Source organism: Cavia porcellus, unplaced genomic scaffold (genome assembly GCF_034190915.1).
Source record: "Cavia porcellus strain 051 isolate PalLab524CR breed Dunkin Hartley unplaced genomic scaffold, mCavPor4.1 scaffold_5, whole genome shotgun sequence".
Lineage (NCBI taxonomy): Eukaryota > Metazoa > Chordata > Mammalia > Rodentia > Caviidae > Cavia > Cavia porcellus.
The window spans coordinates 35317092-35332437 of NW_026947488.1; the positions used below are offsets into that span (position 1 = coordinate 35317092).

Here is a 15346-nt window from a genome sequence, read left to right on the forward strand (position 1 = left end):
AAAGCTTCTGAGATTTTGCCAGTCCAGAAATTCCTAAAATGTATTCTTTCTTTTCAACCAAGTGCTTCAAAGTCTTCTAACAACAGGATTGAAAAACTGAAAGGATTTATTTACTGATCCAGTGTCCAGCATATTTAAACATCCACTTTATGTACAGCATGTGATCAGGAAGTACAGGAGAGATACTGAGAGCTGCTGGCCAACTCCTAGCTGCAGGATCCCTGCAGGGGTCCTGAAGAGAGCAGTCTTGAAAGATATTTGGAGACAAAAAAGTCCTGTGGCCAAATATGTGTATAGTGGCCAGGGATCACCTTGGCCACTGCTATGGCAGGAAGTGTCCCCTAAAAGTATATGTGTTTGGTCAGCAGCCTACAGCACTCCTGGGTGGTGTCAGGATCTAGAAACAGCACTGGACTGAGCTTCTTTTTGCTTCATCAAGAAGGAAGCCAAGGCATAAGAAGTGAAGTGACTTTCCTCAGAACACACATTTTGGTACAGGAAAGGACCTTGGGCATCTCCTGCCAGCACAGCCTCTGTCCCTACCTCCTGTATGTTCTGTGGGTAAACAGTCCCTATCCTCATTGTTCTCTGGGCTTCAGATTAAACTTCAGCTCAACTGCCCTTAACACATAACTTCACCGTCAAGTGCAAAATATGGGGTAATGCAGAGGGTATACTGGGGAGTCAGCATGACAGCTAGGAGTTGTGCAGAGGCCTCTGCCACCAATTTTTCAAGCTTACAAAGGGCCTGAACCAGCACCCAAGGCAAATCCCACTCCCATGGCAGTCCTGTATCACTCAAGCTCACAAAACTGATAGGAGGACACCAAAATGCCAGTTTATTCATTTCGTAATAATTTCCCATTTTACAAGGAGAAAACCAACACAGGTGCCTTGGAGATACTTCTGCAACTGATGCAGTCACCAAGGTACAGGGGCTGAAGACTGATGCGAACCATTCGCTGCCTGCTGTGTGGCCATGCCTGCATCCCTGGTGCCCAGCAACCTCAGTGAACTTGCCCCTGCCAGACTCTGCTTCAGTCTGGCAGAAATGCTGGCTCAGAAAGCAAAGGAAGTAAAGTTTGGTAATTATGTTACAACTCCAAAACTGGACATATTATCTCCATTTTTTAAACAATATTCTGCATAAATCAATAAGCATGTCTTTTAAACTGTGGCACAACAGTAGATCAACCATAGGACAGCCAAGCTATCAGGACAACAGACTTTAAACGAGTCTAAAAAGTAAGTCTGTTTAGGGGCTGGGGATTTAGCTCAGCGGCTAAGCGCCTGGTACCGATAAAAACGAAAAAGACAAAAAAAAAAAAGTCTGTTTACAGTAATTATTAGAAATAGAGAAAAGAGAACTAAAAATCGAAAAAATAGATCACTATTAAAAAACAGAAACTTTTAAAATGGAAAATACGGTTAATAATATTTAAACTGGTTGCATAATTTAAAACATAAGACTGAAGAAAATGAATAAAGATGGCTACAAACCAATCATCTGGAAAGAAGCAAATAGGAAATGTGGTTGAGACATGTAATACAAGCAATACCTTATAGGAGGTTGGAAGTGGGGAAGCTTTGTGTGGAGCAGGGTAGGAGGTACATGAGAAAACTTTGTACTTTCTCAATTTTTCCATGAACCTAAAACGCGTCTTTAAATCTTAATTTTACACCGTCTCTTAACCATTCGTTAATTCTGCTGTTTCTGACGGCAGGTCAAGTACTGCACCAGCTAACATTTATCGGGCATTTTACACAGATTTCTCTGCAGTCCTAAAGGTATTCGAATTAGTTTTAGTATCTTCGTTTTATAGTTAAAAGCACTGGAGTTAAGAAAATTTAGGTATTAAAGGCACGATAGCAACTTTACAGTTTCTTTACCACAGGGCTGAGTTATACTGATTTGTTCTCTTTTCCCTCACATCTGGTATTTTCAGCAATGCTTTGTGTTTGCAGTGCGGCCTCGCGCACTCCACGGGAACTCGACCGCCGAGAGGCATCCCCAGCCACTGAAGGCTTTAGAAACGCCTCGCCTCAGTTCAAACTTCGAGCCTTGCCGTGCGGACCGGGCGTCACCGTTCGCAACCAGCGGCGAGGGGCGGACAGCAAAACCGCCCCGCGCCTTCTCAGACCCAGCCCCAGTTCGGCTCCTCTCTGCGGGCCGCTGGCCGCGGCTTCTCAGACTTCTTCCTCCCGAGCTCGCAGACCGACTCTGGACGCACCGCAGACCCACCTCTCTGCGATTCCGGAGGCCTCACTTCACCTAGACTCAAGCAGGACGCAAATCCCCGTCACCACGGAAACCGCGCCTGGTTACGGCGCGGTCGTGACGTCAGAGGTCAGCACTGAGTTCCGCTTCCGGTTTCGGACCCCTTGTTTTTAGATTCCGCGGTCTGCGAATCTTAGGAGCAGAATTCTGGCATTAACGCGGCGATCTGCTGCGGTGGGCTCCGGGGACATGGCGGCCTCCACAGCAGCCGGGAAGCAGCGAATTCCCAAGGTGGCCAAGGTAGGCGATGGCGGCGCCGGCTGGGAAGGGGACCTGGGCGGAAGAGTGCTGTTTCCGAGGCTCCCAGTGCGGGCCCGAGGGAAGACGCGAGGGAGGTAGGGTCGGCCGGGGGTCGTGGCACCCAAGGCTCTGTCATCGCCGGGGGTCGTGTCTTCCGGAGCGCGATTCTGGGGAGCGGCAGCGAGGTCGGTCTGCGGAGCTTTGCATTCAGCAGTACCCGAGGGAATCGCTAGCAGCTCAGGATCTTCAGTCAGGACGTCCCGTTTCAGCTGGAGTGAAGGTTGGGTGGGAGTTAGCCCAGCCAATGGTGGGGTTCTTGAGAGTAGACATCACGTGAGCTGCTTTATAAGCAATGCATGGTTTTGTCGATGGTTGATGTCGGACCGAGGGCTGAATATGCGGGGACCTGGCCCTCAGCTTTAACAGATACTTTGCCTGCAATCTGTCATTTTCGGCCCGAGCTCCCTTGAGCTCGACTTTCAGGTACCTTGTTTAGGTGATTTTACAGCACCTAGTGCTCATTCAGAGCTGTCATCGTTATTTCACACGTGGCATTGAGTCATTTCTTACAAGTCACTTAACTACGTTTTTGGTTGAGATGTGGTCTCACCATGTTGCCCAGGGGGGCTTTAACTTGTAGGCTACAGTGGTTCTCCCCCTTTAACCTTTCTAGTAGCTGGGACTCCAAGCCTGCACCACCTTACCTGGCTTTTCAGTTGCTTAAAATTTTATTGGGCATCACTCGTGCAATGAAAATTGAATGCCAACCACATGCATAATTTAAACTTGTCTCATAGCCAGATTTTAAAAAGCACAAACAGGTGACCTTAATGTTAGTAATATATTTTAACCTAGCATATCTAAAATATGATTTCAACACACCATTGTTATAAAAGTTTCATGAGAGTTTGTTCTTTTTTGTATACTAAATTTTACAAGCCAATGTGTGTTTTATGCTTATAGCCCCAGGTTGGCCTCACCCAATGACTGGTGGCCACTGTGTTGAACAGCATAGCTCTGAGACCTCAGGAAGCTTAGAGTCTAATGATGGGAACAGCAAAAGTTTAAATTGTCATAAAATACCAGATGTGGTGGTGCATACCTATAATCCCACCACTTAGGAGACCAAGGCAGAAGGATAGAAGTGAGTTTGAGGCCAGCCTGCACTACAGAGTAAAACTCTGTCATTAGTCAGTCAGTCGATTTAAAATGTTATTAAGAACCCAACCAAGTCATCCACAAGGAGCATTAAAATAAGTTGAAGAATTCTGTAAATAGAGGTTGGAATGGATAAGAAGGCATTTACATCTTGGTAAAGCAAGGCTTCTAGTGAGATTTTATCTAGATAGCTATAATGTTTATTATTTTCATCTAAAAGGGAAAATGTCCTTTTTTTATTCTTGCCACCTTTTTCTCTTGAGGCTTTCACTATTTATAATAAATACCATGTATAAGTGAAAAACAAATTTTCATCAGTCTCATAAAGGAATGTGAATATGTCACATGTAAAAGGCCTCCTTATTCACACTTAAGTTCACATCCTAAATGTCGTCTTTCTTACAAGGTAAAAAACAAAGCCCCAGCTGAAGTACAGATAACTGCTGAGCAACTCTTAAGAGAAGCCAAAGAAAGAGAACTTGAGCTTCTCCCACCTCCACCTCAGCAGAAGATCACAGATGAAGAAGAATTAAATGATTACAAGCTAAGGAAAAGGAAGGTCAGTCAGCATGGTATCTTTCAGTCTGTTGAATTGGTGTTTTCTATAACATATGATGAGATCATTGTTCTAACCATTTGAATAACATAACTTCTGGTTATTTCATCTCACTGAATATTATAAAATATATCATCAGTTGTGTGTTTAAAAGAAATTAAGTTTGCTAGAGACATGAGTTTTGGTTTTGAACCAAGATGGGTGGCAGTCTGACAGATGGAACCAGTGACACTTGGAAGAGAGGAATACAGGCCATCTGGCAGGGCCTCTGTCTGGGCTTCAAGAGCTGTTACCTGGAGAGAACAATAAGAAGCTGTGGGATTTGATTCAACCTCTAGATTATGGATTAAACCACTAATGCCATTATGTCTTGTTGTTATTTTCAGTGTAATAGGCATACAATTCTAAGAGAATTTAAAGGTACTATTCAAAAAAGTCTTCTTCTGATATTAAAGTATCTGGTGTCATGAGCAGCAGGAGAAATTGGCAACAATTTTGCTAATTCTTTATAGTTATCTCTTTATTATAGTTTATAGTTTTTATTTACATGGACGACTTTAAAAGACACTTGTGATTATAGCCTGTGAAATAACCTGTGATTGACACCTATGGTTGCTTATTTCTCAAGGATTCCTGAATATAGCTTTTCTTTTCTTTTTTTTTTTCTGTCTTTTTTTTGTTTTTATCGGTACCAGGATCGAACTCATGACTGTCTGCTTGCAAGGCAGGCGCTTATACCGCTGAGCTAAATCCCCAGCTCCTAGCTTTTCTTAAATAAAAACAAAATGAATACCTTCTTAGTAAGAAGTTCACAATAGGGTGGTGTCATTTGTAGTCATTTTTTCCATTAACTTGATCTTTTTGGCTTCTCCAGACTTTTGAAGATAACATAAGGAAAAACAGGACTGTGATTAGTAATTGGATAAAATACGCACAATGGGAAGAAAGTCTAAAGGAGATTCAGAGGTAAAACAGAGTGCAATTTTGTATATATAGATGTCATAAGCTGATATTTTAAAAAAATCAAGAAGAAATTATTGTTGATAGTGTAATTTCATATGCAAGATGTCATACATTAATAGATTAAAAAGTAGAAAAAGTTAAGGCACAAGTTAGAGAATGTGACTTTGGTAGCAGTTGTCAGCTTGTGTCCCTTGGGACCCCAGCGTTCCTCTGAGAAACCTCAGGCACTAAAATGGTGGTTGGGGGATGAGGGAGGAGGGTCTTGCCAGCACACTGTAAGTAGAGAAGTGTGGAGTTGGCTACTATATTTTTCAGCTTTCTGTGTTAACTAGATTTTTAGAAGTGCTCTCCTGAAAACCAGCTAGTGAAATAAAAATTGTAACCTGGCCCTTCCTATTGTCCATTCCTTCTGTGTCAGCTGTGCCTAGGAACCTGCCGCACCCCAAATCTGTCATTCCTCCTGCTGTGACACTGGCAGTGCTGGGCCATGTGGTGCTGCAGCCTCCTTACCCCAGCACGGCCTCCTGGCCAGAGCCAGCTCCCCTCAAGTTCATGATTCAGATGCTGCCTACTCCTAAGACTTCCTCCAAACATCTCTTTTTTCATTCTGTTTCCTGTGTAGAATCTAAGAGTCATGTTTGTCACACTGTGTTACAGTTCCATGCTTATCTGTCATTCTAGTGGGAAAGGTACTGGAGAATATGGTATGTGCTCCCCTTTTATTCCCAAAGCTGCAGATAGCCTGAAAAAACTGCTACATGTATTATATGTGCTGTTTCTCATGCCCTCCAAATCTTCTTTAAGGGCTCGATCCATATATGAGCGTGCTTTAGATGTAGACTATCGAAATATCACACTCTGGCTGAAATATGCAGAAATGGAAATGAAGAACCGGCAAGTGAACCATGCCCGAAACATCTGGGACCGAGCCATCACAACTCTGCCGCGAGTCAACCAGTTCTGGTATGCTTCTCATCTAACCAACAGCCTTTGTGGACTAGAAAAGTTGTAGATGTCTGTTTTTATTTTCATAGTTACCATCACTCTGTACATTTAACATCCTACTTTTTCATTACACATACTCTAACTGCTTTTTAATGTCTTAGTCTTTGAGTCATAATCCTAATGTTTAATAGTTGAGTAATCAAAGCTAAAACTTTGTAATCTTTTGTACATAAAAAACTTGCTGAACTATGCAATGTTTAAATACTCTTTTTTTTCTTTCCTTTTTTTTTTTTTTGGAGACAGGGTCTCGCTATGCAGTTCAGGCTGGCCTTGAGCTCACTGGTCTTGAACTTATAATGATCTTCCTGCCTTAGCCTCCCAAGTGCTGAGATTACAAGTGTGTGCACCATGGCTGGAAAACTATGCAAGTTTTTAAGAAAAAATTCCATTTTTTTCCCGAGTGGTGCATCCTTTTTCAGGTCACATTTAAAGAAGAGAACATGTTTGATTTAAGGTTAGGCAAGATAAAACCTTCCTTCCTTCCCATTTAACAAAGGAAGAACTAGGGATTCCACAGATGGCATCTCTATCAGTTCCCTGACCACTGTCTCCGGCGGCTCTGTTGCAGGTACAAGTATACATACATGGAGGAGATGCTGGGCAACGTGCCTGGCGCGCGGCAGGTGTTTGAGCGCTGGATGGAGTGGCAGCCCGAGGAGCAGGCCTGGCATTCTTATATCAACTTCGAGCTGAGGTACAAGGAGGTGGAGCGGGCCCGCACCATCTACGAGCGCTTTGTCCTCGTGCACCCAGACGTGAAGAACTGGATCAAGTACGCCCGCTTTGAAGAGAAGCACGCCTACTTCGCCCACTCCCGCAAGGTGTACGAGAGAGCGGTGGAATTCTTTGGAGATGAACATATGGACCAACACCTTTATGTTGCCTTTGCCAAATTTGAAGAAAATCAGAAAGAAGTAAGTACTTCAAAACCTGATTGCCTTGCAGGGCAAAGTAGAAAAAGGTGACACTGGGCACGCAGTGAGTTGTTTTCCATCCTCATTCACTTCTTACAGGTTGCGGGGCGCAGGCTGGGAGCTGAGCAGTTGTGCAGTGTGTTGTAATTGCCTGATACTTGTTGTTTTTTAAAGTGAAGCCTTTGAACTGCAGAGCGGGGAGTATGACAGACATGCTTTAGATTTTAAGGAGAGCCCCTGGCTGCCTCTGGAGAGAACGCATTGAGCAGGGGAGGCAGTAAAGGTAGAGCCCAGCAGGACCAGGGAAGCCAACTGACACAATTCAGCTTAGAAATATTTCACTGTATGTGCTGACGTGGTTCATTTATAGTAATAATCTGTCTAGGTTGTTTGAAAAGAAAGTTTGTTTTGCTTGTTTCTTTTTGTGTTGGAATCTTTTTGGTTTATATCCTGTACTGCTTTGAAGAATATGATAGTGTAGTTACTCCCTGTGGCATGAGACTGGTGGGGGCAGGGAGGGTAGGGCTATGTTAAAGAGTTGGAGGAGAGAGGAGGGAAGGGTGGGGAGGAAACAGAGGATCCTTGGGCCTGGTGCCTGCATGTGTGACTGCTAGTGTCGCCTGCCCACACTGGGAAGTCCCCACGGGGGATGATCAGCCAGGTCCTGTTAAAAGCTCTGCCCCAAACCTCCAACTGGCAGTGCTCAACAGGCAGCATGGTGCAAGGACTGGAGTAGTGTAGTCCTGTCGGACACAAATGCCTTCCAGCAGGCAGAAGGGAAATCTCATCTCACTGCCCAGCATTTGACTGAGAGGTCAGGTTGGATTGTGGCACAGTCATTCTCCAGGCCGTCACCACAATGAGCGCATGGTGGATGCTAACTGGGACATCTGCTTCTAGTTCGAAAGAGTGCGTGTCATTTACAAGTATGCCCTGGATAGAATCCCAAAACACGAGGCCCAGGAGCTCTTTAAAAATTACACTATCTTCGAGAAGAAGTTCGGTGACAGGCGGGGCATTGAGGACATCATCGTGAGCAAGCGGAGGTTCCAGTACGAGGAGGAAGTGAAGGTGAGTGTGAAGGAATGGGCACTGGCTGAGGCTGCAGAAGGTGCGCCTCTGCCTGACTGGACTGTCACTCAGTGTGCCTGCCCACTTCATACTGGGTGCGCAAGCCAATGGTGTGGGCCAAGGCGGAGTGGAGGCGGAGCAGTTTGCTCCTCAAGCTCTGGCCTAACTGTAGAACTAGATGCTTGTTAGCTGCATCTCATCCCCAGCTTCATCTGTAAAGGACTTCCCACTGTAGTTTTCCTTCACTGTTCTGCTGAAGCAAACACTTCTGCTTACCAGAGGAATTTCATGTTCTCAAAAGCAGGACTGGGGCTGGGGCTGAATCAGGTGGTAATGAGCTAGCTGGGCTTAAGAGTCGCTATAGTTGGAAAAGCAGGGTTGACAGTTGTGAGTTAGGTATAATTCCATTGTCATTTTATGAAAAACACGACGTCATGTATGTAAGCAAATGCATTAACATTAAGATAGGTACCTTAGTACTGAGTAGTCCTCTTGGGGTACTTGGCTTAGTGCAGTAGGAGAGTCCTTTGCTGACTCCCCAGCCAGTGTCCTGCCTCTGGTCCTTTTTTGTTTATACAGTCTTAGGAGTAGTGGTTTTAAAGCGAGATACTGAGTAAAATCTAGGGCACAAATTACTAGAAATAGGCTCAGATCCTCCTTTTGGCTCCCATAGCTGGCCGTAGAACCCTTAGTTTCCTCTCACTGAGGAGCCCCTCATCTCCAGGCTAACCCCCACAATTATGACGCATGGTTTGATTACTTGCGCTTGGTGGAAAGTGACGCCGAAGCCGAGACCGTGCGGGAAGTCTACGAAAGAGCGATCGCCAATGTCCCGCCCATCCCCGAGAAGCGTCACTGGAAGCGCTACATCTACCTGTGGATCAACTATGCACTCTACGAGGAGCTGGAGGCGAAGGTGAGAAGCTGCTGCTCTTGGGCTTAGCTCCCCTCAGGTACAAGAGTGCTAGTTGGAGTCCTCAGAAAGCAGAGGCATTTGTGTTGAGTATTCTCACAGGCCCCTCTCTGTAATACTGTAGACTTTCCGTGCGTATTCTGGGTAAATGTGGAGGTTGTTGGTTTATCTTCTTGTTTTGCAATGGCAAGCAGAAACACAGAAAGGACACTAAGATTGGAGGCAGATTTATTCACCAGCACCTGATATTCAGAATATCAGGTTCTGATCTCTGGTGGTCTAGGGCTTATATGAGATGAGCAGGGAGTATAGAGGCAGAATGGCTTGTCCACTGGGGTCTGGTTTATACAGTGTGCGTCACAGTGACCTGCTGTTTCTAAGAGATAGCAGCAACTGGAACAGGAACTGTTACCTGGGCAACTAAGACACTGAAACTAGCAGGGGTGGGGAGGGGACAGGATGGATTTTTTGCTACAGTTTAAATCTTGAGACATGAGATGCCAACTGGAATTTGAAAGGGATCAATGAACCCAACCTTCCTTAATTATGTACAGTTTCCTGAGTGCCCTCATAAAAAAGGACCACAGGTAGATTCCATATTTTTGCTTTCAGTAAAAAATTAACCGATGTTTTCAGAAATTGCTAACAGGTAAAGATTACCCAACCTCCTCCTCTTGATATCAGGCTGTAAAACATCTTTGTTTCTTTCTATCAGTCAGAAGGCTTTGCTGCTAAGAAGCAATCGATTTGATGGCTTTATTGTTGGTGATTTTTTTTTTTTTTTTTTTTTTTTTTTGGTACTAGGGGTCAAACTCATGACCTTACACTTAGCAGGCAAGTGTTTGAGCCACTGAGCTAAATCCCCAGCTCTCATTGGTGATTCTTACAGCTAAGTTTGATGGCCAAAGGGACTTCACACAAGTAACTGTACATGGAATCAGTATCTGGCAACAGCAGCTTGAGCAAACATTCATCGCAGGGGGTACACATTTTTACGGCATTCATAAAATTAATAGAATTAGTTTTGGCAACAGGTGTCAGTATTGTATGAAATTTTCTTATCCTGATACAGGATCCTGAAAGGACAAGACAGGTCTATCGAGCCACTCTGGAACTAATTCCACACAAAAAGGTACGCATGCTTGAAAGTGTTGAGTCTTAACCCAGCTAGAACCTTCTGGATATCTGTGAATGACAGTATTTATTGATTATTTCAGCACCATGGAAAACATAAATAAGAACAAAATGTGCTCCTTAACCTCTGAAAATAGCAGATAATAGAGCCAGCCCTGCAGAGATTCAGAGGAAGTGGGAAAAGCTGAATGGTCAGAGTGGGGGGAGAAAGACACAGCAAAGAATGGGTGGAGACACAGGGCAGAGTTTGCAGTGGCTGAGTACATACATGCATGAATGAGCAGCTGCCTTTTCGGGAATGACAGATGTCACTGCTGCCATGCTTCCCAGCATGAGAAAGGAAATGTGTTTCCTGCTCCAAAAGGGTCCCCAAGCTGCCTTCCTGGGATAGATGCAGGATGTTCTGCCTGCCTCAGGCAACCGATAAACAGGGCCTGGTCTAGGCAGAGACTGCTGCTTCATGACATACAGTAATGTCAGTTTCTGTGTGTTTGTTCTCTAGTTCACATTTGCCAAGATGTGGTTATATTACGCACAGTTTGAAATAAGACAGAAAAACTTGCCATTTGCCAGACGAGCATTGGTAAGTAAAGATCAAGATGCCGCATAAAATTCTATGAGAAGGAAATTAGAATCCCAGTGCCTACAAATTTGTACTTCCTATTTAAAAAACAACAGACGTTAAAACAAGCAACCCTTGCACAGACACTGGGTGGCAATGCTTGAATCATTTCAGTTAGCCAGGGCAAGTAAGTGTTCTCAGCCCTGAAATGTTTACAACTCTGTTAGGAGATCTGGCCTCAACTCATCTGATCCTGTGCAAAGTGGTGGTATGTAAGACATACCTTTCTCTTGTTATGTGTTCAACAATTATGAATGAGAGCAAATACTGTCTAAATACAGTGCTTTTCACATAAGCCACTCTCACCTGGGCTCAGGCAGGAAGTCAAGTCTGTCCTTCGGTTACCTTTCTAAAGGTTTTCCAGACATGATATCCATGTTTTTTAGGGAATCTGAATTTAAATCAGTTTAAATAAATTGGGAGCATTGCCTCTCACTGACCACGTACCAGTGAACCTGGGCCTTTTTGTTGGCTGCATGAGTTGAGAGAGGTTTCCAGGGGTCATTTGTCCAGACCAACAGTGCAATCAATGCCCCAGGTGACAGAATGGCCTGCCATGACATCTTGCAGGATGTGTCCTCAGCAATGGATGGCCCCTATCTAGAATGTGACAGTGCCTATGCCCATTGACCCCATGAAGACATCACAGTGGCCTGGCCATTTTATTTTCCAGGGAACAGCCATAGGCAAATGTCCAAAGAACAAGTTATTTAAAGGTTACATAGAATTGGAGTTGCAGCTTCGAGAATTCGACAGATGCCGGAAGCTTTACGAAAAGTTCCTGGAATTCGGACCTGAAAATTGTACCTCCTGGATTAAATTTGCAGAATTGGAGACAATCCTTGGTGACATTGACAGAGCACGGGCCATCTACGAACTGGCCATCAGCCAGCCACGCCTAGACATGCCAGAGGTGAGGGCCTTTGTGGAACCTCATTTTGTTTTAGCCACTTCTCTCATAGTCCTGTAGACAGCCATCTATAAATGTGCATTTCAGGTGTAAAGATGTTCATCTAATCTACAGGTGCTCCATCAGACTGGGGTTTTTCTGTCCGTAGGATAGGAGGGTAGATAGCTAGGACGAATTGGGCGATAACGGGGAACAGGATTAGCTCCCTCCCTGCCCTGGGAAGGCTAAACGGAGGGGAAAGAGCTCAGGCAAGGCAGCCTCACTTGGAGACCATGGCTGGGATGTAAGGAATGTACATCCCTCCATCCTCGGACAGTTTTTGCCTGCATTGGACCCATAGGAGGCTTGGGCTGAGCCCTGTTGTCCTGTGTCCTTGGCTCCCAGCCCAGCAGTGGTTCAGTTTAAGCCATATGGTAGTGCCAACCCCACTGCTAGGGCCTGCATGAATCTCACAGGTGACTGGAACCCACACAGCTTTAGGTGTCTTACTGAATGTACCCTCACACAGAAAAGCTCAGGCCCCAACACAGCAAGCAAGGGCTTTGTGTACTGCTGGCCCCAACTGTGGGCCGCAGGGGTCCCCAGACAGCAGCCCCTTCCCAGAGGTCCAGGCCACAGCTCATTCAACTGTGCGCCCTGACAGCCTGCACCTATGAGGCGGGCAGCTGTTCAGTGAACATTCATGGATCTGAACTCAAATAACAAGCTATTTTCTTGGAGGCAAGAACATATACACTGGCTGATCAGAGCCTAATTCTCCTCAGAAGTTAACTGTGTGGCAGGATCATGAAATTACCCAGTAGACTCAAATATGTCAAGTTTGGAGTTTAACATTTGAAAACTCTAAAAGAACTTAAAACTGAATCCAAGACCTTTTTCCCTGTCCCTTGGAGGCTAGCCATGTTTTTGTCAGGCTGTCATTCCATAAAAGCCTCCTAGATGTAGATGGTAGTCAGCTGTGTTTTGGGTGGGGCATGTTGCCTTCTGAATTAAATGCAGGGATGACCTATTATTAAGGTATCTTTCTTAGGTGCTTTGGAAGTCATACATTGACTTTGAGATTGAGCAGGAAGAAACTGAAAGAACACGAAATCTTTATCGGCAGCTGCTTCAGCGGACACAGCATGTCAAGGTATCCTGTGCTTTGTAGATGGTTTTTGATCTCGATTCCATCAGCAGTAGTGAAACACATATACTGTATTTCTAAATTTTAAGTGTTTAGAAAATATATTCTAAATTACTTTTCTTGCTTTTGAAAAGAACCACTGAGTTTTGGATGACTTTGGGATGTTAAGCTTATCCTAGGTTATTGCTTATACTGTGTGTGAATATCTTGGGTATCACGTGATAGAGCAGATAAATTCTTTCCAGGATCTTGAGGCTGTCAGACACCTAATTCATGTAAAAGCAACTGCTTCAGAACTACTTGGTAATGAAGCATTACTCAGGGTAGAACACTAGAATATGTTATATTTGGATATCATAAGCTAGAAATTAACTTTTTATTACCTATTATTGTTACATCATTGTGGTTAATTTGGCTCCAAAATAATTTTTCTAAGGTATGGACCAGTTTTGCTCAGTTTGAATTGTCTTCGGGGAAGGAGGGAAGTGTTGCTAAATGCAGACAAATCTACGAAGAAGCTAACAAAGCGATGCGGAACTGTGAAGAAAAGGAAGAGAGGCTCATGCTGCTGGAATCATGGCAAAATTTTGAAGATGAATTTGGAACAGCGTCAGATAAGGAGAGAGTGGACAAACTCATGCCAGAGAAAGTCAAGAAGAGAAAAAAGGTCCAGGCTGATGACGGGGTAAGAGCTGAGCCCTGGAGTCCAAAGCTTCTGACCGGACAGCTGTACTTTCAGTAGCTTCTGTAGCCTCAGAACACCAGCACGTAGCTGGGAACAGGACACGGCTGGGATGGGCAGGAAGGGCTGGCAGAGGCCTCTTTGTGATGCTTGAGCTGTGCGGTCCACGCAGTTGGTTTCTGCTTCTACTGTAGTGACAGGAAGTCTACAGCAGGAAGTAGGGGAGCCAGTGTGTGTGGGGCTGTGTAGGCAGCAAGAGGGAGGGTGGTAGGAATCATCACAGGCCTTCTTCCTGAAATGTCATGGCCTGGCAGCTTGCACAGGGGACATGAGGGTCCCAGATTGGAAGAAATTCCATCCCAGCCTGCTCGCGTTGTGTGTGTGTGTGTGTGTGTGTGTGTGCGCGCGCGCGCGCGCGCACAGGGCAGGCTATTGGAGGAGTGTTGGGGAGTCACGTGGGTGGGCATCTGAAGGGGAAGACAGGAGATCCAGCTTTAAACCTCTGCCCAGGTTTAAGGCTCTGCTCCTGGATAAATGCCCCAGAAACGCTTTAAACTCTTTAACCCCTAACCACAAGACTGAGAGATGGCATTGGAGGCAGTTGCGGTTGACAGGGAGGAGCCATGCTCAGTTTCACTGGGTTTTCAGTGAGCACTGATGGCAGCCACCACTGTCTGGCAACTGCTTCTTTACTCCTGGTCTTTCAGGGCCAACATTTGCTGCTTCTAGGAAGTTTCATGTTATTTTGTAAAATGAGTACAATTGAATGTCAACTCTGAAACCTGAGTGTTTGAGCTCATATTTGCTTACTCTTGTTTTGTCTCTGCAGTCGGACGCCGGCTGGGAGGAATACTATGATTACATCTTTCCCGAGGATGCTGCCAACCAACCCAACCTTAAGCTGCTGGCCATGGCCAAGCTCTGGAAGAAACAGCAGCAGGAGAAGGAGGCTGCTGAGCAGGATCCCGATAAGGATGTCGATGAGAGCGAATCCTGATCTTTTTCATATTGATGTTTCGTTACTTTTATAAATTAATAGTTTGTAGCACTTAGGACTCCAGAAGTTTTTATATTCACTAGTAAGAACGGCTTGCAATCTCTGGCATTTTGAAATTATTTTAAATGCTCTTGGGCTCACTGAGGATTGCTGGATTTCTGACTAAACACCTCTTGGTCTGCTCACACCCTGCCTTAGGACATGTGGTTAAGGTAACACTCACCATCTGTGATGGATGGACCCACAGACTTCCCAGTCTTTCTTAAAGAAAGTTTCCAGGTTCCACTCTAATTTTACAGGTATAGTTTTCTCGATTACCTGCTTCCTAAAGATATGTTTTCATCTGAAACCTCTAAATTCACGGCCTTCACTGTAAGCCTGGAGATCAGTTCTCAACACTGTGTACAGTGATTGTGTGTCCTGCCTGTTGCCTCACTCACAAGATGGGCCAATCCTGCAACTTCACATCTTGAAGATAAAAGAGAAGAAATATACATGAGATATCACAAATGCTCACTGTTTCGCTTCTGAGTGTGTTCATTCTTTGTAGAGCTGAATGCACTCAGATTAATTCTTAACATCTAAATACTCTTACCTTTTAATACTATCATTTATATAAGGGCTTTTTGAAACACTACTTGGAAAGTAATTTACAGAGACCGTATTTCTGAAAAAGGTTTTTGTTTTAACCAAGCATTTTCCAGTTTGTCTTACTTCAGTTATCCAAACCAGTTGGGCTTTGTAATAGCTTGCTTAAAGAACAGTGCCTTGTTTAAA

The 15346-nt window shown here is 44.6% G+C and overlaps 2 protein-coding genes across 3 annotated transcripts in view; one reads left to right on the top strand and one right to left on the bottom strand.

Moving 5' to 3' along the window:
• The window catches only part of Cfap61 (cilia and flagella associated protein 61), a 262922-nt gene extending 260570 nt beyond the window's left edge, over positions 1-2352 (bottom strand). For both annotated transcript variants that reach the window (XM_063248628.1, XM_013159755.3), the window contains exon 1: positions 2243-2352. The gene's annotated coding sequence lies outside the window, so the exon portion shown is untranslated. The remainder of the gene's footprint in view (positions 1-2242) is intronic.
• A 12-nt stretch (positions 2353-2364) lies between these two features.
• Positions 2365-14620, top strand: Crnkl1 (crooked neck pre-mRNA splicing factor 1). Its single transcript, XM_005006575.4, has 13 exons — positions 2365-2518; positions 4083-4235; positions 5107-5198; positions 6000-6158; positions 6769-7114; positions 8015-8185; positions 8910-9101; positions 10171-10230; positions 10735-10815; positions 11528-11767; positions 12795-12896; positions 13327-13575; positions 14402-14620. The coding sequence occupies exons 1-13, from the start codon at positions 2468-2470 to the stop codon at positions 14567-14569; spliced, it is 2064 nt and encodes a 687-aa protein (XP_005006632.1). The 5' UTR covers positions 2365-2467; the 3' UTR covers positions 14570-14620.
• The last annotated feature ends 726 nt before the right edge of the window (positions 14621-15346 follow it).

Bases quoted from the DNA above. Each gene is read 5' to 3' on its own strand.
- Crnkl1 (XM_005006575.4), top strand. From the start codon at position 2,468: ATGGCGGCCTCCACAGCAGCCGGGAAGCAGCGAATTCCCAAGGTGGCC. The intron at 10,816-11,527 runs GTAAGTAAAGAT...TTTATTTTCCAG, and splicing joins CATTTGCCAGACGAGCATTG to GGAACAGCCATAGGCAAATG. The intron at 12,897-13,326 runs GTATCCTGTGCT...AATTTTTCTAAG, and splicing joins AGCGGACACAGCATGTCAAG to GTATGGACCAGTTTTGCTCA.